This window comes from Python bivittatus, unplaced genomic scaffold (genome assembly GCF_059951505.1).
Source record: "Python bivittatus isolate LINGU-HERP-01145 unplaced genomic scaffold, Pbiv_v1 ctg000100_np1212, whole genome shotgun sequence".
In the NCBI taxonomy this organism is placed as follows: domain Eukaryota; kingdom Metazoa; phylum Chordata; class Lepidosauria; order Squamata; family Pythonidae; genus Python; species Python bivittatus.
In genome coordinates this window covers 6830936-6854198 of record NW_028277038.1, presented here as the reverse complement: position 1 = coordinate 6854198, position 23263 = coordinate 6830936, and the positions used below count along the sequence as shown (strand labels likewise).

Sequence of the window (23263 nt, the reverse complement as noted above, 5' to 3'; positions counted from 1 at the left end):
CCATTATCTTTATCTTCTTCATCTTCTCCCACATTCTTCCTCCTCACTATCCTCAGGTCCTTCCTCTTCATCGCCATAATCATTTTGTTGTTCACCTGCCTCCTCTTCTCCATCCTCGCGGCCTTCCTCTCCCTCTCCCTCCCCTTCTTTCTCCACCTTCTTCTTCTCACTTTCTCCTTCACTGTCATCTTTGATCTTCATCTCCACACTCTTCCTATTCTTCATCCCTTTCTTCCTCCTCCTCAGCAGCCTCCCCTCCTTCTCCTCACTCTCTTCTTCGCCCTGTTCCTCTTCTTCACCGGCCTCCTCCTCCTCCTCTTCTCCTCCATGCTCACGGTCCTCCCCCCTCCTCCTCCCTCCCCCCTCGCTTTCCCCTTCATCCTCCTCCCCTCCCCCTCCCGCTCCCCCCGCCCGGCCAGAGGGGCTCCCGGGAGGAGGCTGTTTCTCGCGCCCGCCCGCCCGCGCGGTCTTCCAGGAAGCGCCGCCGCCGCCGCCGCCATGCATTGTGGGGCAGCGGCAGCAGATCCAAGATGGCGGCCAGCAGGAGGCTGATGAAGGTAACATCCAGGCTGGGCCGCCGGGCCGGGCCGCCGGAAGGCGGGGCGCGGGCCGGCCGGGGTGGGCGAGCGGGCGGCCGCCGGGCCCGGCTCGCCCTCGGGCCCGGCTGGCCGCCGGGGCCGCGCCGGCCGCCGGGGCCGCGCTTCCGCTGGGCGGCCGGGGCGGCCCCGCCGGTGCCTGAGGGGGGCGAGGAGGCCCGGGCGCGCGGCCGCCCCTCCCGGCGCCGCCCCCGGGGTCGCGCCGCGTCGATGGCGGGCGGGGGGCTCTCCAGCTGGGCCGGGGCGAGCGGGCGAGCGGCGCGCGCCTTCCTGCCCGGCGCGGGAGGGGGCCGCGGGGTGACTAAGCAAAGCGGGGCGGGGGGGCGCCTCGGCCTGGCGACCCCCGCGGGGAGGCGGTTACAGCGGGGCGGGGGGAGGGAGGGGCGTCTCCCCGGGACCGCCCCCTTTCTCCGCGCCCTCGGATGGGCGGCGGCGCCTTCCGACGTTACGAAGGCGGCTTCGGGCGAAGTTGGGCCTTTGTGGGACTCGGATCAAGCCCGAAACGCCCGAGCTGAGCTGCTCTGCTCCCCCCGGCCCAAAGTCCTTCATTATCCCCAGCAGAGGAGAAGCCTCTTCCTTTAAGGGTTCCCTCCGTGTCTCGGGAAAAGGGAACCAACAGGAGATCCTCCGCTTGGCGCTGGACACCCCACTGAACTTGGGGATGGATTTGAACCTTCCCCCCCCCCGGGTCAGCCTCAAAGGAGGGACACGCCTCAACCAGCCACAAGGGCAAGCTTTGCTGGGGTAGTTTAAGGCTTCCTGGATTAAAGCCTTTTTCTGGACTCACTAACAAAGCGGGTTCCTAAATTGATTAGAGCTACCTGGGTTAGCTTTCCTCCATGCTTGGCTTGATGACGGAATTTCCCCCCCTTTAGAGATGTGTACAGGGTGCGGGTTGCAAACAGAGCAATGTGCTGGGTCTGCGGAACTTGCTGAACCGCCAGGAAACAGCAACCAGGGTTAAAATTAAACAAGCTTATTTAGCATCTTGTGAGTAAGCACCCCCCCCCCCCCGACAACAGATCTAGTTAAGTCTGTTCATAGGAACACAGTCTCCACATGGGATGAGTGGATTCACTTTTCTCCCCTCAGCCTTTCAAAGCTTTTCTTAAATTTGCTCCCCAGAATAATATGTTTTCTGGGATTGGACAGTAAATGGAATTATATCATAATAAAATGGTCAGGTTCACACAATATGCTAAATCACCCCCCAAAAGTCCCCTAAACTAAGGTTAAGGCTAAATAAGATTAATTTGTGGGAATGTAGCCACTGAGGCCTTAACTGACCTCCTTAATGCTGTTGTGTAAACGCAGCATTCAGATGAGATGGTTGGTTTTGTCTTCTTTATTTATTTAACATGCTCATCCTAAAGCTTTCAGGTCCCCGATGTTGCTTTATTCAGCCACAGGAAGACAATCTACTGTAAAAGGATTGCGTTTATTCACTTCCTGGATTATGTAAAGGGGGACATCCACAAGAACAGGTTGGCAGAATAGAGGCAACAAAGCGGCATTGGGTCTTAAAAATAATAAGCTGACAGGGAAGAACTACAAGTTGTAGAGATGTAATGCTACACTGCGCTGAATGGGGTTTACACTTTTTAAAATCTGTACACATTCTTGTCGACATTGGAATAGTTCAGTGTGTTTATTCCCAGATAACACAATAACAGCATGAACTACGTCAATGTCTGTTCCAAAGGAAGGAAGGAATATACTTAGGCATCATATAAATGAGTTTGAGGTGTATTTTCTTTTTCATCCTTTTTATAACAGATGATACTATCCTACCCTCTGGCGATTGCTTTCACTTTCTAACATCATTTCTAGCATATGAGGTATGGGAAATGGGAGGATATTTTGCAACCAAGCTATTGCTGTGCTGTAAACTTTTTTCCCTGGCTCTTAAAATATCTAGAATTTTCTCTTGGAATGGACCTTTTATGGTATATTCCTGGCTGTTATCTCGATAATTTTTTATATTCAGGTAAAGCTTTTGCTAACATTGAACATTGATAGCAGAATTACGAAGTTGGCTACAACACTTTAAGAAACTGACCCTGTTCAGTTGGGCAGCAATTTCTACATGGAGATTCTTCCTATAAAATGCATGCTACACCTAGAAAAAAACCTCCTATTTGCTTTAGAAAGGCTTAATTCTCTTCTTCTTATATATTTTTATATATGATTTAGTTTTTATGATCGTATAATAGATTTGGAATAACCCTCAACGTTTTAAAGTCCACGAACAGGATTTACTTAGAGGAATTCAAGAAAGACTTTAAATAATGTCATTAAATGGGTATAATTCTCCAAATCCTGGCTAAAATTGAACATTTCCCCCAAATTCATCCACCTACAGAGTAGTCAGGGTTGGTGTTTCTTTAGACTTGGAGAAGGGAAAATCTGATTTCAGAAATATAGCCCATGCTATTAATTTTGTCTTGTACTTCTAGACTTTATTATAATCGGTTGTTGAGGCACCAATACATCAGTCATATCCCTGTAGTTCAGGGCAAAAGTTGTGACTCCTTAAAGAGTCTGGCCCTTTCTGTTTTTTACTCTTTATTCATTTGCATGTTTATAACTAACAATGTGCAGTTCCTGAAATACCTAAGCTGAAGAGGCAAGAAGACGCTTTTAGTTAATGGCCACTCTGCACACAAAAATATGCCGAATTTTATACATTCCCAACCCAGACACAAGGGTGATACAATTAACACAGTTAGCTTACAGCACTACCAGTATTTTTAAACATGCAAAACTTGTTAATCAGAGCCACGGTATATTGTTTCCTTATTTCACAGGAATTAAAGTTATTTGGAGGATATTGGACCCCAAATAACATGTGTAGCCCTGTAGCATATAATAGTGGACTCCATGCTGAGTAACTAGGTTTGGAGTGTTAGTGTAGTGTAATATAGTTTGCATGTTCATTTAGTACTGTATTTGTCTTCTCTCCCATCTCAGGCATATATTTTTGCTACAACAAAGGAAGCAGCCCTGAAACCAGTGTTGCTTATCTAACTGAAAATGAAAATTAAAACTTTTGAGCTAAGAGAAGAAATGTTCCTCTTTGAATTTGTCTTCTCTTGGTGTAATTGTCAGTTTAATAATATCTGTGAACTGTAAGATAATTGAATGGAGGGTCTTTTAAACCACCCATTTAATCTTTGTGTCCTTAGTAGCAGAGAGTATTAAACAGCTGATTGCTCATTAGTTCTGTAATTTAAGCCTATCTCATGTTAATATTGATTTCAGTGAGAGCTCCACAGAATAATCACTCTCAGGATCTCTGTGAGTATCTGAGTTTTTGGCTCACTTTATAGGAACCTATTTTAATACAGACTTGGAGTCTATTCCTACCCCTGAACTTGTGTTTTTTTTTAAGTCACAAAGAAGAATGTATGTTATAAAAGTGTGGGATCACCCCATAAAGTAAAGATACATTCAGAATGATAATTCTGCAGTTGGTCATTCCCCCACCCATACCTATTTACATACAGATGTCTAAATGAGGATTTATTTATTTTATTACGTTTATATCTCACTTTTCCTCTGAGGCACTCGCAGCAGCATTATTACTCATCGTTTTATCCTCAGAGCTATAACACTGTAAGATCAGTTGAGCTGAGAGAAAGTTACCAGCCAGAGTCACCCAGTGAATCCAGGGTCGATGGGTATCCCCAGTCCCGTATTTAGATATGTACTCAACCTGAAATATTTCTCTTTTTAAAAGAAGTATATACTCTGAAATAATTATTCTTATTGATGTTTTTGATCTCACTTTGTATATGGAAAGAGATGGAATTCACTATAAAGCAGAGGATCCTAAACCTTGTTATTATAAGCCAGCCTCCTTAGGCAGGAATGGGGGAATCTTCAGCCTTGTAGATGTGAGACTCCAGCATTCATAAGCCAAAATATCATGGTTGGTCATCGGATGAAGCAGGCTGCAGCCCAACAATATCTGGGTGATCAAAAATTCCCAGTCCGTGCCATATCCAATGGTAAAAATACTGAAATGGATGGCAGAAATCCATTAATGCATTCCAAAGAATAAGAACATCCTTCTCAGCATATGAAATTTTAGACAGTGCAGGTAGTTTTTCCTGGAGATTGCACTTCTCTTATTTAGTTTTCCTAATAAGACTGGATTTTGGAGCTAGGAAATTGATGTTACCTGGTGGTGAGGTCATTCATTGGTATTTTAATGCTCCTCCCTGTAAACCTTGTGCCTGCTTGCATGTCACATGCTCTTGTTGGAAGTTGATGATAAGCCAGGCACCATATGCAGTTCTGAACTTTTCTTCAGGTTTTTTTTTTCCATGTTTAATAAACTCAGTCAAGAACATGACTAAAATACAGCCATATTTTTTAAAAAGCAACCAGAGCAACCAGCCCTCTTTCTGCAACACGGTAGTCAAAATCTGCTTTCATTTCAAAACGCTGCATAAATAAGTCTTCCTCCTAGCAGAAGGATAATAAAGAGGCAGTTCAGATGACTTCCAGAGGTTTTGAACGGTCATTGTTAAGGTCCTTTCTTGCATTCCCTGGAGTTGTATCTGTAGCGGTGGATTAAAATGTTAAGGCATGGGAGAACCTGTAAGGGAGGATGCAGATACCTTGACCCCAATCAGACTTTTAGTCCATAACTAATTCTTAGAGCTTGGAAACAGAGTAGGTATTGAAACAAAGAAATTGTATGGTTTTTATAAGCAGGTTTGTGGTAACGGTCTATCTGTAGCCTTCTGGTCCAATTGAAGCGTATAAATACTTTTTTAGAAGGAGCCTAACACATATTACAATTTAGTATTCCAAACAGGATGTAACTAAGAACTAACTTTTACTTGTGAGCTGCCTAGAGTCACTGATCATGATATGGGTGGCGTATAAATTTGATTTATAAATAAAATAAATAAACTAAGACACGTATTACTGTGGCCACTCCTGATATTTTCAGCAACTGGTACAGCTGACTGACTAGTCTTAATTGTTCAGCCATAACCTTGACTACTGAATGACATTTCAGCCTGAATCCAGAAATGCCTCCAAGCTGTGAACCTGTGTCTTGAGAGAAAGGTAACCTTGTTCAGTAGAAGTTGAATCCATATGCCCAGATCACAGCACCTCCTTTTTGTCCTATACTAAAAATAGATACTAATTTAGAACTCAACAGCTTCTTTGCAGTTTGATGGAAAGGAAATACAGAACTGAGGATTGTTGGTATACTTGTGGTACTATCTGGTTTTGGCCTAGCATGTAGTGTTTTTAAAACCACGATTTATTGACTAAGCCTTGTTAGGTGAGCTCATGTAATTTGCCTAATCTTAAACTATGGTTTATCAACAGCAGTAGTTAGGGTCACCCAACATCTGTGGGAATGACTTCAGTTATTAGAAATTGAATGAGAAGAAGCAGCTTAGCATTACAACTGAGCCAAGAACCATCATGGTTTCCATAGCAAGCCAGCGATGAACCCAGGGTTTGAAGTTGGCTAGTGGTTGCTGGCTTTAGAGTAGCAGGAAGGTAGATTCTGATATAATGCTGGTATGTTCCTGATTACTAGTTCCCACTAGTGGGAAGAGCCAGATGGGCGTTACACAGATTCAGGTGAGATTTCATGTGACCCGTGTGAAGTTCCCACCAACAGTATTTCTGGGAGAATTCATCCCCACCCATGGTCACAGGTTCTCACGTGAGTCTTCTTATATACATGGGCCGTCCTATAGCATTTTCTTTTCATTTCAGTTTCTAAAAGAAGCAAGATAATTAGCCTGGGTTCTGGTGAAACTGTATGTAAACTTGTAAAGAATTTATAATGTATGGAACTCTGGATATTATCAGTAAATGGTGACACATTCCAAGGGGTTTCCTAGCAACATATTGTGACATAGTAGTATTTAATAGTACCAGAATGATGCCAGCTCCTTGGGAAATTCCTGATTGCTCAACTCCCATGCCAGTGACTGAATCTGTTTTAAGATCTCTGTCGTCTTTTTCACTTCTTAAATTTAGAGTGTTCAAGACCTTTTGAGAGGTTCCTGTAGTTTGGTTTTGAGTTTCTGCCTTAAAGGCAAGGAAACAGCAAGCTGGTTTATTAGTGTTTGCTTGCACACTGCACTGTCAAACATTTACTCGGCTGAACTCCTGCATAAGCTGAAAGCATTAGGCACACCCGTATAATCAAACCAGGTTGTTTATGTTCAGATGCTTGTACATTGTATGTCCGATCACTGGTGGGAGATTTACGTTCTTGTTAGCTTACATCCGTGTACCGTATGTATTTTTTGAGTACATCCTGCTCCAACCAAATCTTCATGGTTTCACCAAATAATTTCAGTTCATGATGATGATGTTCTTGACCCAAGCTTAAAACAGCATAGACTGATTTGAGTGTATTATTTTAACTAACATTTTATTGGCAGTTGCAGACCTGACTTTATTAATTCAAAACAAATGCAGTCTTAAATATTTTGCACTAATATGTAGAGAGAGCTTTCAAAATCTTGCACTAAAATCTGACTTAAGTTTAATTAAACCAGTTTAAATGGAAGTATCCAGCACATGCGTGCCCCTTTCTTCGGCCATTTTACATGCAGCTTGCTTTTAGCCTGGCCCAAATAATAACTGCTGTGCTCTTTTTTAATTTTACAAGTAGGATAAATTAATACTCAGATTTATACAAAGTGAGTTTGTTTATATATGTTTCACATTGAAACACTTGCATGTTGCTATGCACCTGATGAAGAAGGTCTGATCTGATTTGAATCATCACGTTGATTTGGAAAATTGATTCTATTCAGATGGAGATTTGGAGAATTGAATCGAATTTATTCAAATTGTCAGTTTGATTTGGAAAAAAGAGTCGTTCCAGCTTAGAAGCCCACTGAATTGTCAATGTGATTTGCAATGAAATATGGAAATTCAGTTCAAAAGTTCCATTTTACTGTCTTTGCATCCTACGTACAATCCCCAAATCAATTCTTTGCACACATGCAATGCATAGCATAGCCACTGCCACCAGATTATTTTGAATAGTCCCATCAATATTTGACTGTCTTTGAATCATATGCTAAGTTGATTGAAAAGTGTGTATTTGGGGATATTGCAGTAATAGTTTCCTGAAGAGGAAATTATAGGGAATGTTAAACAGAAGGTGCGCGGTCAGTATAAACAGTAGAAATTAAATGGTTTTCACAACGAAGAGTGCAATGCTACATACTGATCCCTCTTCCCCCTCCCCAAATATTATTGGTAATACTAGAGTGTTGATTGTCTTGCAATAAAAACTCTGGAATTCCTCCTGAAGATTCAATTTATGAAATCAAGCTCTAATGTTTACCCACTGTTCACTAACTGCCTCTCTCTGGTTTATGATGCATTTTCCACAGGAACGTTTTGAAAGAACTTGGTGCCCCACACTGGAATTGTATCAGTGAGAAAAAGCGATGTGGGATTCTATAAAAGCAGTTCAAAAGCAGAGATAAACGTGTCATTGAGTTTTAAACCACCAACTATGGAGGATGCATTATAAATATAATTACACCTCAGAAAAAGGGAAAAACTAGCCTGCCACTGTTAGGAGTCTGAGAGTCAAAATTAAGTTAAACAAAAATGGCTTAGAGGCTGAAATTCTGTAGTCAGCAGAGTGTGTTCCTTTAAAAAAAAAAAAATGGTTTTGATAAGGGAGAAAAAGAACAGGTTTGATGTTCAGTCCCAGTGCCATTTAAATGTCTTCCTGCCAAAACCTTTCACTAACACTACTCCTAATTGATTCCCAACTTCTGAATCTGCGTATCCACCCAGTGTCTCCCTTCTTTCCATCAAGGGAGCTGCATTCCACATGCCACTTCGAGTTCTCCAACACTCTCTTATATGCCAAAGGATGTGGCTTGACAGTTAAATGTCACGCCCTTTCCAAAATCATTTTTTATTGGCAGTAGTCAGTGCTATGGTTTCCGCATCCTTTACCTCTTAACTGAAAGGATGGCAGATTTTAAAAAATTTATACTTCTTGTCACCTCGTGCTGTTATTTTGTATGGGACAGGCTGCTGTAGATGTCTGCATTCTTTTCTACTGCAAGGCCAATTCTTTTACACTAAGCTAGCCTTAATCCAGTCCTTTCTATAAGATATGATGAAGTTATTGACTGCCTTGAAGGATCCTAAGGGAGTCATTAAGGCCATGATTACTTCAAATGATTGTAATTGTCTTCTCTTGACCTGAAGACCTCTTTGAAGGGCTTGGTTAGGACTGCCAATTGGACAGTCTATCTTGGAAAGATTCACTACAATGAAACAAGTGATGGTTCTTCTAAATTTGACAGCATGCCTTTTGTTTATGCTTCTGTTACACTAAAATGCATTACTGGTTGGCAATTCAAGTGTTGACCATACTGCACTCTTCTCATCCTACCTTTGGTCTTGTATGTACTCCCTTAGAGTTACAGGTAGTCCCCAGTTTAAGAACAAGTTCTGTTCCCAAGGTCTGTCCTTAAGTCAAATTTGTATGTAAGCCAGAACAGTATTATTGTATAATACAGTAGTATTGTGTAATGAACTCAAATCATTGTGTATTTAACTCAAATTTTGCTATAATGGGCTCCATTCTTAACTACGGGTCATCCGTAAACTAGCTGTTCTTAACCTGGGGACCATCTGCACTTTATCTTTAGTTACTTGCTGCAAGTGAACAAAGATGTAATACATACTGGTGGAAATCAACGTTTTGCAACCAGTCTTGTTGGTCCACGTGCGTGCCATCATGGCCCTACGTCTGTTTGAATGTGTGTCATAGGTAAAATAGCTATCTTTGTAACTTAACAATCAACAACCGTATCTTCTTATGATACCCTTGACATTTCCTTTTCAAGCTTTAGTTATTTTATTGAGCCATTACTAAACTATATCAATATTGAGAAAGGAGTGGTGCTCTTGTTTTGAAATAGCAGTCCCTTGGAGTTAGAAAGGCGCTCTTCCTCAACTCTTGGGTCTCCCTTCTCCTTTTTCTGAGGATATGAGGACTGCCATATGCTTGTTTGATGGGTCTCTAAGAGTTTTTCCCTAGATAAGGGTATAGCTATATTTCTGTTATTTTTTTTTCGGTTTAGAATTTCTCGTTTCATTTGCCGTTATGGCTAAGTTTGCTTGCTTATGTTGGCTGGAATTGAATGGAATGGTACTGCTATGCTCATTTCTGGCTGCAGTGCCCCGTACTGTGGAAAATGTATAATATGATCTTGCATGGGACAGTGAAGCTTCTGAATTGCTGATTGCACTTTGCAAGGATTCTATTAGGTGACTACCTTCTTCAGTCTAAGAAAATACCCATCTTCAGAATTCTTCTAAATCAGTTGCCTTGTTTAAGGCTAATAAAATAATGTAATGAATATAAAACTGACTCTGACTCTTTAGCTTGTTGGATGCAAAGAGTTCAGAAGCAGCCCATTTTAAAGAAGACTCCTGTCACCTGCACGGAGCCTGTTGTAGCAGGGAGGGTAACAAAGGGAGCTGTGAACCAGGATGCCCTGAATAAAACCTATCGCTGCCCTGAATGTAGTAACCGTGTAGTTAAAAATGGAAGGTTTTTAAAAATAAAAGTTATTATAGGGAGTGTTCTTTTTTTTTTTAAGAGAAAGAGCTATTTTAAGAGGAAAACTGAATTGATGCAAGCATGCTAAAGCCTACGCGCAAAACATAACCTCCTTTCACACACACTGATTAACAGAAAGAAAGGGGTGGGGAAGGCTTGTAGGTGACCCAATATATCATGTCATCTTTTTATTTTGAATTTCCAACTGGACTCAAGGCAAGCAAGTTATCAGGGACGCAAATACATGGTTCTTATCCTACATGCCACTGTCCTCTGAAAGGTGGTTCTATATTTCTAATTTTATCCCATTATAACTCTGCAATGCCTTCAGGTCTCACCATATGCGTAAATACCCTTCTGCAAGCAAGGAGGGAAGCTGAGAAGCTGATAGCTGAGTTCCTGGGCAGTGGGGTTGTCTATATATTTTTTTTTAATTTGGGGGATACCTGTGTGGATTTTTTGAGAGATCAGATATATGAAATTGTGCAACATTCCTCCTTCCAGGGAGGAGGGCTGAAGTCTGCTGCTCGTGTGGAGGGTCACTATTATTTGGTTGCAGTTTTTATTGTTAGTAGCTTTTTTGGTTTTTTGAAAAAGACATTTCTTGAGTACCCCCGATTTCCTTCTGTGATCATGTTAAGTATGTGACTTGGCAAAATTTGGCCTCTGCATTTGTGAAGGAATGGTTGGATGAAGGCTGCGCTCGGGGAGATAAGCATTCCCTTAGCCTTCAACAGGAGCATGGGAATGATTATCTCCCCGAGCATGGCCTTCATCCAACCATTCCTTCACAGCATTGGATGCAAGTTACTTGCACCTCCTGGCTGACCAGGTTTCCCATGTCTGCAGGGGTTCAAACTTCAAAAATTGCCACACTGACCTTATCTGTCATAAATATAAAGCACGGGTGGAGAATGTGCAACCCGTCAGGGGTGGATGAACTATACCTCTCAGCATTCCTCACACTGGTTGAGGTCCAGCATTCTGTCTGAAGTGCCACCCAGTATCATTCGGCAAAGGGTCTTCAAATTTCCGTCTCCTACCAAAATTAATTGCTCTTCAAAGTGTGTAAGCCACACACACATATACACATACGCACACACACGTCCATACATTAGTTGAGAGAAGTAACAACATGTATTTGAATGCGGTAAGTTATGGTCTCCTAAAGAAAAATTTAATCTCTGCTTCTGAAATACAATTCATGAAAAAGAGTACGTGTTTAACAATTCACTCACTTTTCAATCCACAGCATTTAATGGCCTGTATCAAGTGATAATTCTAGGCTTTGTAAAACATAGATTATAAAATAGGAACAAGTATAGAGCTAAGCTTCCTCCTCTTCCACCCTTCGTACACCAACATTGTGCCAGAATTCTGGCTGGGGTGAAATCTGAATTCTTGGTGAAAGTCAGACAGAGGAATTCTGCCTTTTCCAGACTCTTCCCAATTCTGGCTGCCCCCCCCCCCACACCTCCTTGTGCTGAAACTGTAGCATGACGAGAGGAAGAAACGAAAGGGTGAGGGAAGAGCATTCATCCTTGGTGTCATTCCTGTTGTGTCACAGTTGACTGAGACAATATGAAAGTAAAAACAACGTGCTTGTTTTCCTGAATTATAACAACCCATTGTTTTGGCTGCTCTGGTTAATATGCTTTTTTCTGCTCTGCTTGGCTTGTAGGAGCTTGAAGAAATCCGCAAATGTGGAATGAAGAACTTCCGTAATATCCAAGTTGATGAAGCTAACTTATTGACTTGGCAAGGGCTTATTGTTCCTGTGAGTCTGAAAGAAACCTCTTGTAATTGCAAAAAGGCAACATAGGTCGTTTGTGGTGATGAATTCTGAATTTTCTTAAGTACCTTGAAACAGTTAGGCTGGTCCTTGCAGAACTGGTTGGGCGAATCAGTGGATGTTCTAGAGTTAAGGAAGAATATTTCTGTGCTGTTTGCAGAGGATATGCAACCAAAGTAATGAAATTAACTGCCATCCATCTTTACATAAAAATAAGTATTTACTTATAAAGCTCCTAAACTTTTCTAAATATTGTGCAGTGGTTGAAAAATAAAAAGGAAAAAAGACAAGTCTCCATAGCTAACCGACGTGACCAAAAAAAGGGCTTGTGAAGGAAAAAAGAAAGGAAAATCAGGCCACAATTCTTAAAAACTCCAAAATGGGTCTTAGAGTAACTAAGGAGTCTGTGATGTGGGTTTATTTCTCGCACTCTCTGAGAACCCCAACGTTCTATGTAATATATAGTTGTGGGAAAGGTAGAATTTATCTCAAGAAATTTAGATTTCATTTTCTGTCACAGAATTTGATTTATACCCGTTCCCCACACCCTCTGTCTCATAAATATTGAGAGATAATTGTGATTTTTAGCAGCATGACTGACTTCAAAACCAATAGCTTTCCCTAGCTCCCAGAACATTGTCAGATACCCTGGGAGGGGCGATGGAGCAGAAGAGATTATTGGAAGCATAATTTGAGTTCATAATTAGTTCCTGCGTAATTGACCTGAACCCAGATGGAAAAGTTTTAGCTGAACTATAAAAATAGAGCAGTTGGAAAAGATATCCAATATTTATACAATTTATTTGTAGGAGCTAACCTTAGTCTTTGAAAGAGCATCTTTAATCATGCATAAAATAGATTAAGAATGGGATGGATATACTGTATACAGATATCAGCCTTGTTTTACCTGTCCCACTAAGCCATGTATCATGGTTTGTTTGGTTTTTGCTTAGCATGCTTTCTGACCCCCCAGTTAGTGGGTCTTATTCGACAAACCATTTTTCGATGTGAGGTGCCATTCCAGCAGATAAGTTGTGGTATAAAGGAAGATTAACCCTGTTAAAGAGAAATGAGTAACTTGAGACATTAAAGATGATTTTTGTGATCTTTAGTTAGAGTTGATGTTTTTAAATTATTTTATGACTAAAATCATGCAAATTGGAAACGATTGTATATTTGCAGATATGCCTCTGGCTTATTTTGCCATGCTGAACATTTAGACATTAAACATTCAGGTATTGTTAGATTCCTAATTCTCACCAGCTCCCACCACCGCAACTGGCACCAGCCTGAAGGAGGATGGGAGGTGTAGTTCAGCACATTTGAGAGCACCTGGTTTGGGAAAGGCTCGCACAGCTAGCATTCTGCTCACGACCATGGCCAGCCAGGAGGCAAAATTTTCCGTGGTGGTTATCCATCCCTTTATTGACCTATCCCCACTAAACCGGAGCACCCACTTAACCACTGCTCCAGATAACCTCTGACCGAAACAGGGTGGAGCCTGTTTATAATCCTCAGCCCTACAGAATCCCAAAATAAGCTTACAGTCTTATACAGGGAAGAGGAAAGGCTGGGATACTCCCGTTCCGCAAACCCCTAAACACAGTCAGTTACAATGCAGTATCTGTAATTCTGCAGATGTTTACTTCAGCCGAAGAGATGGGGATATGGTTCAGGTAGCTGCCCCGCTCGGATGGCCTTTCCCGCCAAGGGGTAAAGGGCCAGTCCAGTTCTTCCCTATCTATAAAAATGACTCACGCAGAATACAATTTTACCTCTTTGCTGACAGAACCGTATCCTACAAGGAAATTACTGAATATTCTAAAAACGCGTCCCTGCAACACATGAGCCTCCAGGAGGGGTAGGGGAATGATGTGGTATGCATCCTGAGGTCATTGCACAAATTATATCGTTTGCACCATGTCATGGTGGATTTATTTATTTATCTATCTATCATACTTACATAGCCACCCATATTATCGCCACAACTCTGAGCAGCTCACATGACCATAAAAACAGTAAAAAACCCGAACAATCACCATAAAAACTCATGGCGCCCTGGGGCAACACCGTCCCACGCATCAACCTCCCATGTTGATATGATGTTATCGTGGCTTGTACCTGATGCCTACGCACACACTTTTTGTTTCATGCATAACCTTTTCAAGTGTTCCCTTTACTGCTCCACCCTTGCAGCAGCCCAGAAAATGCTCTTGTAATTTTTGGTTTCAAAAGTGATCTCCTTCGTAGCCCAGAGAGCCGCTGTTCTAAAGGCCCCTTGAACACAAAGACTGGCTACATGGCTCCTTCGGGGGCTGGACAATTAATGTGCAGGCCTAAAGAGGTGTCCTGCATAAATGTTAAACCCATTCTTAATTATCTGAAGCTTTGTCTCTCTTTTGAGAACCAGCAGTCACTGTTGCCATGGAGTTGATGGTCTGTTTCTTCTTTTCTTGGCTCTTCCACGCAAGTTTACTGATCAAATTCCAGTGTTATGAAAACAAACACCAAGTAAATTCAAAAGAAGCGAGTAAGGTTTCAAGCTGTTAACTAGTGGGGAAAATGGAACCTTCAGCTCTGGCCCATTTGAGTCCCGTAGAGTTATTCTTGATTTTATAAAGGCTTTGATTTTTTTCTGATGAAGGGAATGATTTTGCCAAAGTGAGCCAAGAATAAATCAAAGTTGTGAGGTCAGAGGGACCACAAGATATGTATCAAGAGATACCTAGAACATAGAGTGGAGTAGCACTCATAATGTAAGTCACACATGATAGCATACAGATGTGTGCTGTTCACCTTTCTGGTTTTGAACCAAGGGACAACCCATGAGTGGCTCAGACTTTTGATCTTTGCCATGCAAGTTGAACTCAAAGGCACTTGAGGGTGCTCCAGGTTGGGACATGCTTGGTGGGACACACCACTGCAGTCTTGGTGTCATCTAAGGAAAAAATTTAATACACCCAAATCTTCACCCTCTTACTCCTAAATCTTCAGTTCTAACTTCTGAGCAGTAAGTAGGAAAAACTTGAAACCAGAATGGTTAAGGTGTTGAATTTTGTAGAGTGTAAAAAGATGAAGGAGATATTCAGGAATTGCTATCTAGGCAAAAGGAGATGAAGCATTTGTTAAGTCCAGAACGTCCAGATAACATTCGGAAGCGGCTTAGAATGACATCTCCCTAATTCACTGAACTGTAAGAAGGGGAATGAGAAGGTCCAACACAATCTGACTTGCAAGATTCGGTTATTATACCCAATCTCAGTAAAAGTAGTTTTAGCCTTCCTGTGGAGTTGATTTCCTGGCCTGGTCTAAGTAGTGGGGCTGACAGATTAGGACTGTCTAGAGCAGTGTTTCTCAACCTTGGCAACTTTAAGATGCGTGGACTTCAAGTCCCAAAATTCCCCCAGCCAGCTCCCAGAATTCTGGGAGTTGAAGTCCACACATATTAAAGTTGCCAAGGTTGAGCAACACGGGGCTAGAGTGAGGTTCATATCCACCCTGAGCTACAGAAGCTCCCTGGCTGGCTTGGGGCCGGTCTCTCTCCTTGTGCCCAGTCTACCACACAGGGATGCTGTTGTGGGGAAAAATTGGAATACTAAGTAAGAGGTCCCACAGGAAAGGCAGGATATAAATCAAAAATAGCCCTAAAACTTTGAATTAGCAAAAAACAAAAATTAACATACTTCAGAATGTGGGGTTACCTTGGATAAAAAGTTGCACCTGGCCCACGTTGAGTGAATAATTTAATTTATTCTGAAGGATAAAAATATTTCCTACCTTTCTTTCACACAAACACACATATTTTCCTCTGCTCCCTCAGGCTCTTTCCTCTCTAAACAAATCTATATGTGTTACTCTCCTGGAATGGGGGAGTGAGTATTCTCCATTCACACACTAAATATATCTTTGAATAGAGGTGCTTTTAAAAAGGCATTTTGTCAAGTTGTATCTTGCAATTCTGTTGCAGGGTTATGGGTGGCTTTTTTTTAAACAAGTTACTGCTTTAAGAATAATAGTTGTTCAAATGTCTTATTCAGATACTAGTTTTGCAAGGTAATCCTTCCTGCAGGCTTTTAACAGTAAATTCCTAATCACTCTGTCTTCTGTAAACAATTCTGTAAATTGAATCTGTATCTGTGTAAAAACTCCTTTATGGAGAAAGTTAGCATAGGCAATATTTTTTTATTTTATTTTATTTAAAATATTTGTGCAGCCACCCATCTTAAAGCCAAACTCTGGGCACCTTACAACCCATGACTAAAACAACATATACAGCAGTAAAAACAAGAGAAACAGTAAAAACCAAAAACAGAATATTCAGTTGAGAAACCCACATTCCCATTTTTCAGGAGATTGCATAGAACAAACTGGGTCCTGCTGATAAAGATTGCAATATATACGTTTAAAAAATCAAATCTTTTTTTAAAATAACAAACTTAGTCACATTGCTAAAAATGAAAAAGCAGAGAAGGGAGAATTAAAAAGTGGGGTGATGAGGATGATTTTGAAAAGACTGGATTTAGATCTAATAGTAAAACAAATCGCTAATAGTAAAACACAATCAGAGGTCTCCTGTGTCCTTCATTCTCAATGTTAGACCACTTCTTCTAAGATATTGCAAGAATCCTTAAGAATTTTATTTTTAAATGGTGGATCTTGTATGCCTGACATCTCTTCTGTGGAGTCCTTGGTGCTCTCTGAGCTTGGTGGTTTGCTTGCAGACATTTCATTACCCGACTAGGTAATATCATCAGTGCAATGATGATGTTCCCTTATCTGTTACCTAGCACTGGTGTTCCCTCACCCTGATGATGTTACCTAGTTGGGTAATGAGATGTCTGCAAGCCAACCACCAAGCTCAGAGAGCACTAAGGACTCCACAGTTCAACCCTGAGCTACAGAGATTCACTTCTATGGGAATGACATCTCCTCACCCTTGCCCTACATTTTTCCTCTGAATTTGGTCTCTCGCCATCTTGGACTACTCTTCATACCTTCTCTCTTGCTCCCTGTAGGACAATCCTCCATATGACAAGGGTGCGTTCAGAATCGAAATCAACTTTCCCGCAGAGTACCCATTCAAACCTCCGAAGATTACATTTAAAACAAAGATCTATCACCCTAACATCGATGAAAAGGGGCAGGTTTGTCTGCCAGTAATTAGTGCTGAAAACTGGAAGCCCGCCACCAAAACTGATCAAGGTGAGACACCTCCATCAATTTTGGCTACTGATTTCTACATAAATGTAACTTTTTGAAGGGTTATTTATCTGTGCTGGATCTCACAGCCCAAGCACGCTGGGCTATTGAAGCCTTTAATGCGGTCGCTTTGGGGCGAATGAATTCTGACTTTTCTCATTCCTCCCTCCCCCCTCCACTTTTCAGTGCAAAACTAGCACAGAACAAACAATTCAGATAAACCTGGAAAGCTGGAGGTATGTTTAGAAAAGTATGCGACAGCTTCAGTTATTTGCCTTTTAGTGGATTATATTTAAATACATTTGTAAATGGCCAAAGGTCTGTTTTCAGCCTGTTCTGCATGACGTCTTGAACAAAAAAAATGTTTAAGAAGTGATTGCTTGTGGAAAACATTATTTGGGGGGTGGGGGGGGACAGAAAGTTCACAGTGGACAGCATGATTGCTAATAATTTTTGTTTGGAATAACTGTTTTGATCACATCATTTTATTTGGCCTCCTATGTCTACCAAATGCAATTCTTTAGAACGCTGACTCCTTTAGAGTTAGAAGTATAAAAATCAGTTGCTCTGAGTTCTGATTCCATGCCTTCCAGATGTAATTGTCTGCCATTCCCGGCTTGTTACAGCCCACTTCATTTGGGAGACATCGTTTTGAAAAATGTTGTGCCCTTCTGCTTGAGGCTTTAATTATTCTTAGAGGTGTTGTGTTTAATGCCAAATTTCCCAGTGTGGGGGAGGAAGACCCCCTTGTAATGGAGGCAGAAAACGATACCACTGTTCTACTTTTGCTGTGAGATGTCAGTAAGGGATTCAAGTGAGGCCCATTGACTCCAATTCACTCCTGCTCCATTAAAGGCTATACTGTACATTGTTTTTCTGGAAAGATCAGCCAAGGCCTGCAGTGCCAAATACGCCAAGATTGGTCTAAAGTGGTTTGGCTGATACCTTAGTTTACAATTTGAATTTATTGCAAAGGATAGGAATGACACATTTGCAGGCAGATGAATCTGAAAATGAGTTGTCCAATACACAAACAAGCAAAGAGTGTACTCTATCTTATTCATCATATCTCTTGAATAAGCCCCAGCTAGGTGGCTGTAAGGTATTTCAGTATCCTTTCAGCCAATTCTTAAATGATTTATTCCGATAGCCCAAACCAAACTTGATGTTCCTCCTCCAGCACTATTTGTTTGAATGTGTACTTGAGTGTGGACTCATAAGGGTTTCTCTATTAGTTTCAGCAAGGAAAAGCTTTACACACGCACGATTTTGCACATGCAGATGGGCTCCTCCATTCCTAAATCCCAATATGCTGCCGTTATGGCGGCTGACACGGTTAATTAAATCAACCACTGAATATTATTCCTCTTGTCACATATCATGGTTGCAGATATAACGTAGCCGTCCCGTTTTGCTTTAGCCCGTTCTGAAAACCCAGCCAATTGTGGTTTATTTAGTCAACCATGGCGAAGGCTTGGCTTGAAGGCCATACTCGGCCTTCAAGGGGAAAGTTGAGGGTCCAGATCCTAAAAAGTAGCAATTAGGGCCAACATTTCCATTTGCGCTCCATTCCGATTAAACATGGCTTACAGGATTAGTCTTCCTTCGTGTGTTTAATACATGCATTGAACACTTTCCCACTTCTCTTTCATTAATAAATATAATATGGAGGACTTGAGGACCGTTCCCAAAGATTTGAGTGCCATCTGCAGCCTTGGGATCTGTCATGGGCAAACCGATAGTTCTTCCTCTCTTTCACAGCCACACTGATCTCTCTCTCTCTCTCTCTCCCTCTCTCCTTCCCTCCCTCCCTTTCTTTCTCCCTTCCTTCCTCTCCTCTTTTTTCTTTCTTTCGACAGTAATCCAGTCCCTCATAGCACTGGTGAACGACCCCCAACCCGAGCACCCCCTTCGGGCCGACCTAGCCGAAGAATACTCTAAGGACCGTAAAAAATTCTGTAAGAATGCTGAAGAGTTTACAAAGAAATATGGCGAAAAGCGACCAGTGGACTAAAAACACAACACAGAACACAACAAAGCAAAACCTGACCGAGTTGATGTCAGCAACGTGTGATAGAAGAGCTGAAGCAGTGCATTTCAGACACACCCACAAAGCAGGACTCTCTATGGAAAATTGACAAGTGCCACCTCTTGGTGTTAACTTGTGGCTGTTACTAACTTTCTACCGTTTCTTAATCAAAAGTGGTCTAGGTAATCTGTAAAGAAAGGATTAAAAATTTAAGATGTTCTAGTTCTGCTTTCTTTGTTTAAAATCACTGCTTTAATGTACTTTAAAGAATGCTGTTTCTTTTTTTTCTTTTTTTCCTCCTTGTCACAATTTATCCAAAACAAAACAAAACCTTAGACTTATAACTTGCCCTTAAAAGTTCAAAAGGCCGTGGCTGTTATTTCTTATTTTCCTTGGCAATTCTCATTTTCCCCCCATTTTTTTCCTTGCCCCCTGTCTTTTCCTCCTCCCTTCCCCCCAAAAGAAAAGAAAACGAAAACCGCCCCTACTTATGTCTTAGCAAAAACGAAAGAAAACAGAGAAAGAAAGTTGAAAAAACTTTGGGCGGTTTGCTTCCCTTTTCCCCTCTCTTAAACGTTGCCCTGTGTTTCGTGGACATCGGTCCCAGGTTTCTCTGAACTTCAGTTTGTAACATAACCAATCTGCCATATGTACATCAGAAACAATCAGAATCAGCCCCAGATCTTTTGTAAATCTGGCTGATGCGGCTTCAATAATGTTTATTAAATGGGGAACTCCAAGGTTTGTGTGCATGAATGAATTACAGTGTGGCTTATGTTCTGTTTGTGGGGGAAATTTTGACTTAGGTTGTTCTTTAGCAAAGGAATAGTGGAATGTGATTCCCCCCTCCCCTTTCGTGTTCTTGTTTTACTCTTCCCTTTTATTCTTTAGTATCTATGCAGACTACCTAGAATAAAGAATTACTCCAAATAGCATTGCAAGTCTATTTGGGAGAATTTCAAATTGGGGACCAAGAGGTACCAAAACAGGATCAACCAACCAAGCTCAGCTCCCCATCCTGTATATCTTCCTAGCTGAGAGACTCACTGGAGAAATCCTTCTTGAAATCTTAGTTCTGAAAAACAAATACCTAGTCATAGACGCTTCATCTTAACCTCTTTCCTGTGCAAGGACAAGCTTATTTTCTCCTGATAATGGATTGGTTTGATTGTTGTCCACAATGTAAGAAATTTCCATTAAGCAATACCTGGCCAATCGTGAAAGTGAGCAGTTGCTGTTCTTCATAAAATATCTGTACATGAAATGTGGCATTTCGGAATTAGACATGTTGATTCAGTGGCGTTTTTTAAACCCAGATATCCCTGCTCGAGTTAGGGGTGAAGTTCTTTCCAGGTAGAACTGAATACCCTTTCGATGTAGTGTTGTTACCTTTTAAGTTTAGGGTATCGTTTAAGGGGGGCAAAAAGCAACTTGGTTACGTGACACAGTTGACTCCCTGGCTGCTCAGTTTTAAATGCCTGGCTTTAAGCAAGCATTTCCACCCATTTCTGTGAAACTGCAGTGAAGAACAAAAAGTGCGTATCATTCTGTTTTGCATGGATTTGCCTTCATAAACAGCATTCCAGTGGGTTATTTTTAAGGAATCTGGAATTATTGTTTGCCATATTTCAGGACTAATGTATGTTGGGGAGCAGTGGAATAGCATTCTAATATTTTGTGTACACCTTTTCATCTTCCTTCTCTACTCCAGCTTTTGATTTTAAACTATACAAGATTGACAGCCAAGTATCTCTGTTGAAAAGTAGAAGAACCCCAGATTTTTTCCTTATCAGTTGGGGTATGAAACATCTCTGTTTTAAGTGTTCTTAGACAAATTCTTTGGTAGGCAATTAAAGTTTAAAAAAAAAACTAACTTAATGGACACTTGCATTTCCTTAAGTGTGTGTGTAGGCTTGGTGACCAGCACTGTCTATTACCAAAATCTCCACAATTTTTGTGTCTTCATTTGCAGAAAGTTGGTACTGACTTTGTTTCATTCACGCTCACGCAGATTCAAAATAAACAAAAAATGCCAAATTTTACCTGTCAAACTGAAGTGTATGTAAAATCCTGCATTGCATCACATTGAAATGAGCAATTGTCTTTCTTTTTTTTAGCTGTTCTTGTTCCATACACAGCTCTGTACTCTTTTTTACTTTGATAGTGAGAAAAAAATGTCAATATATCTCTCTCGCTTTTAAATTGTAAACATCTCAGGTCAAATTGCAAACTTGTAAACTGGTGCTTTCTGAGCAGAGAATTGAAGAATTTGGATAATTTAAGGGACTGGCATTCAGAATCCCCTTCTCATCTTGGTTAATTTGGAAGGTAACGGTCCACTGGCGTTTCCTCTGAGGGTCAGACCCATGCATTCAAACCCACAAATGTCAGTTGCATTTGTGCAAATCGTGTAACCCGTCCCCAGATCTCCAGAGATAACCACCACTGTCTTCTACAAACTGGCGATCTTGCGATTGCATTTGTTTAGTGGCTATCTCTGCAACTAAAATAGGCTTGCTTCTGTCGAAGAACATCTTAAAATATCCCAGGCCACCTCCTTCTGTGAGATGCCCCATTTCCCTTCCATTTTTTCCCACGGGAAGATCCACCCACCCACCCCCAAATAACCATCAAGCCTCAGGACGTAGGATTTTCAATAAGGTGCAAAAGGCAGAGTGGTATGGACTGCACAGAAGCAAGGGAAGTTGTTAAGAACTTTGACCATGAAACCAATAGCGGGTGCCTGTTTTGATGGACCTGAGAGGTGATTTCTGCAACTTAGAGAGCAAATGTGACCCTTCGCCCAAACCAATTTTCCAGCTGTTTGGTGATTCTTCCCTGCACCTCTGTCCCAGTGCTAACAGGCCTCGCTGTCTGTTCCTGTCGTTTGTACGCAGGAATGAATTGTCCTGGATTTGAAGCCCTGTGTTGGCTCAAGCGTTTGCTTCTGTGCCCAGTAAGAGTTGCTGGTGAAGGAGATGGGCTTGCCAATCCCAAGGCCTGTGGGTTGTTCAGGGGGCATCACAAGCAGTGCAGCTTGAAGGCCACTTAATACATCATAATTCAACCATGTGATGTCATTCCATCCTCCTTTTTCGCTCTGTCGTTTTTGGTTCTGTCCCGTTCCCCAGCTGAAGCCGTTCTGACCTTGTAGTTTTGAGGTCCCCCAAGTCTACACCACCCTTTCCTGTAATGGTCTAGGCTTTCTCGCAACGCCATCCTGCTACCCTGAATAAAAATGCTCTCAAAGGTTTGGTGGTACGGCTTTCCTTCTCTTGTATTGTGATGTCGTTTTCAGTGTCTGCTCCGCAAAATGCAAGTCTCTCTCTCTTTTCTTGAGCGGTAATTCTATTTGAATAGTGCACTGTAGTGGAAAGGAGAAAAATGTCCATTATATTGCTTTTTGGAATCTGCTTGTCCTCCTGAGAGTATTGTTGGGTGAAGGGCGCATCCTTTGCAAGCCAAAAATCCTACATCCAAACTTTTGTGTTGCCAGTTCAAAGCAGGTGTCTGTGTCCTATCAAGGGTTATCCCCACCTAGATCTCTGGAAGGATCGATACTTTATTTGGGCAGCACGGAGTTTGTAACTTGAGCGACAACGTCCTTATAAAACTCTGTCGCATCCTAATTAGGCCCCCCTTTCGCTTCCCGTTCATCTGGGTTTGCCGCAGATTATCTCAGCTGTGAAGTTAATACAGGCTTGGATGCCGAAAGGAAATGTTATAAATGGTGGACTACAATATTTTGGAAACAGTGGCTTTCTGATGAATGGATGAGTTATAAATAACACTTTTGCACATCTTGTGGGCTAAGCTGAGGTTTCCATTATTTCTTTCCCACTCCCCAACCTTCTCAACTTTCTTGGCATCTGTTCTGTCCAGCCTTAGCTTTTCTGTCAAAATAGTTTATGCAGCGCTAGTTAAAATGCCTGGCAAATTCCCCTGCCTTTCTGTGATATAAGAACCAATTAGCCTTAGGTTGATATCGTACGTAAGATACCTGGAAGGGAGGGGTAACTATTTATTTCATCAGTCTTAAACCTGGCTAAACC

At 41.6% G+C, this 23263-nt stretch overlaps 1 protein-coding gene across 1 annotated transcript; it reads left to right on the top strand.

Annotated features, from left to right (window-relative positions):
• The first annotated feature begins 443 nt into the window (after positions 1 to 443).
• UBE2L3 (ubiquitin conjugating enzyme E2 L3) lies at positions 444 to 21841 on the top strand. The gene is made up of 4 exons (XM_088135370.1): positions 444 to 557; positions 11873 to 11968; positions 16999 to 17185; positions 19042 to 21841. Exons 1-4 carry the CDS (start codon positions 531 to 533, stop codon positions 19194 to 19196), a joined length of 465 nt encoding a protein of 154 aa, XP_087991496.1. The 5' UTR covers positions 444 to 530; the 3' UTR covers positions 19197 to 21841.
• Positions 21842 to 23263: the final 1422 nt, after the last annotated feature.

Excerpts from the sequence above, each read along its gene's own strand:
- UBE2L3 (XM_088135370.1), top strand. The coding sequence starts at position 531 with ATGGCGGCCAGCAGGAGGCTGATGAAG. Across the intron at positions 11,969-16,998 it reads GGCAAGGGCTTATTGTTCCT|GACAATCCTCCATATGACAA; the intron begins GTGAGTCTGAAA and ends TGCTCCCTGTAG. Across the intron at positions 17,186-19,041 it reads CGCCACCAAAACTGATCAAG|TAATCCAGTCCCTCATAGCA; the intron begins GTGAGACACCTC and ends TTCTTTCGACAG.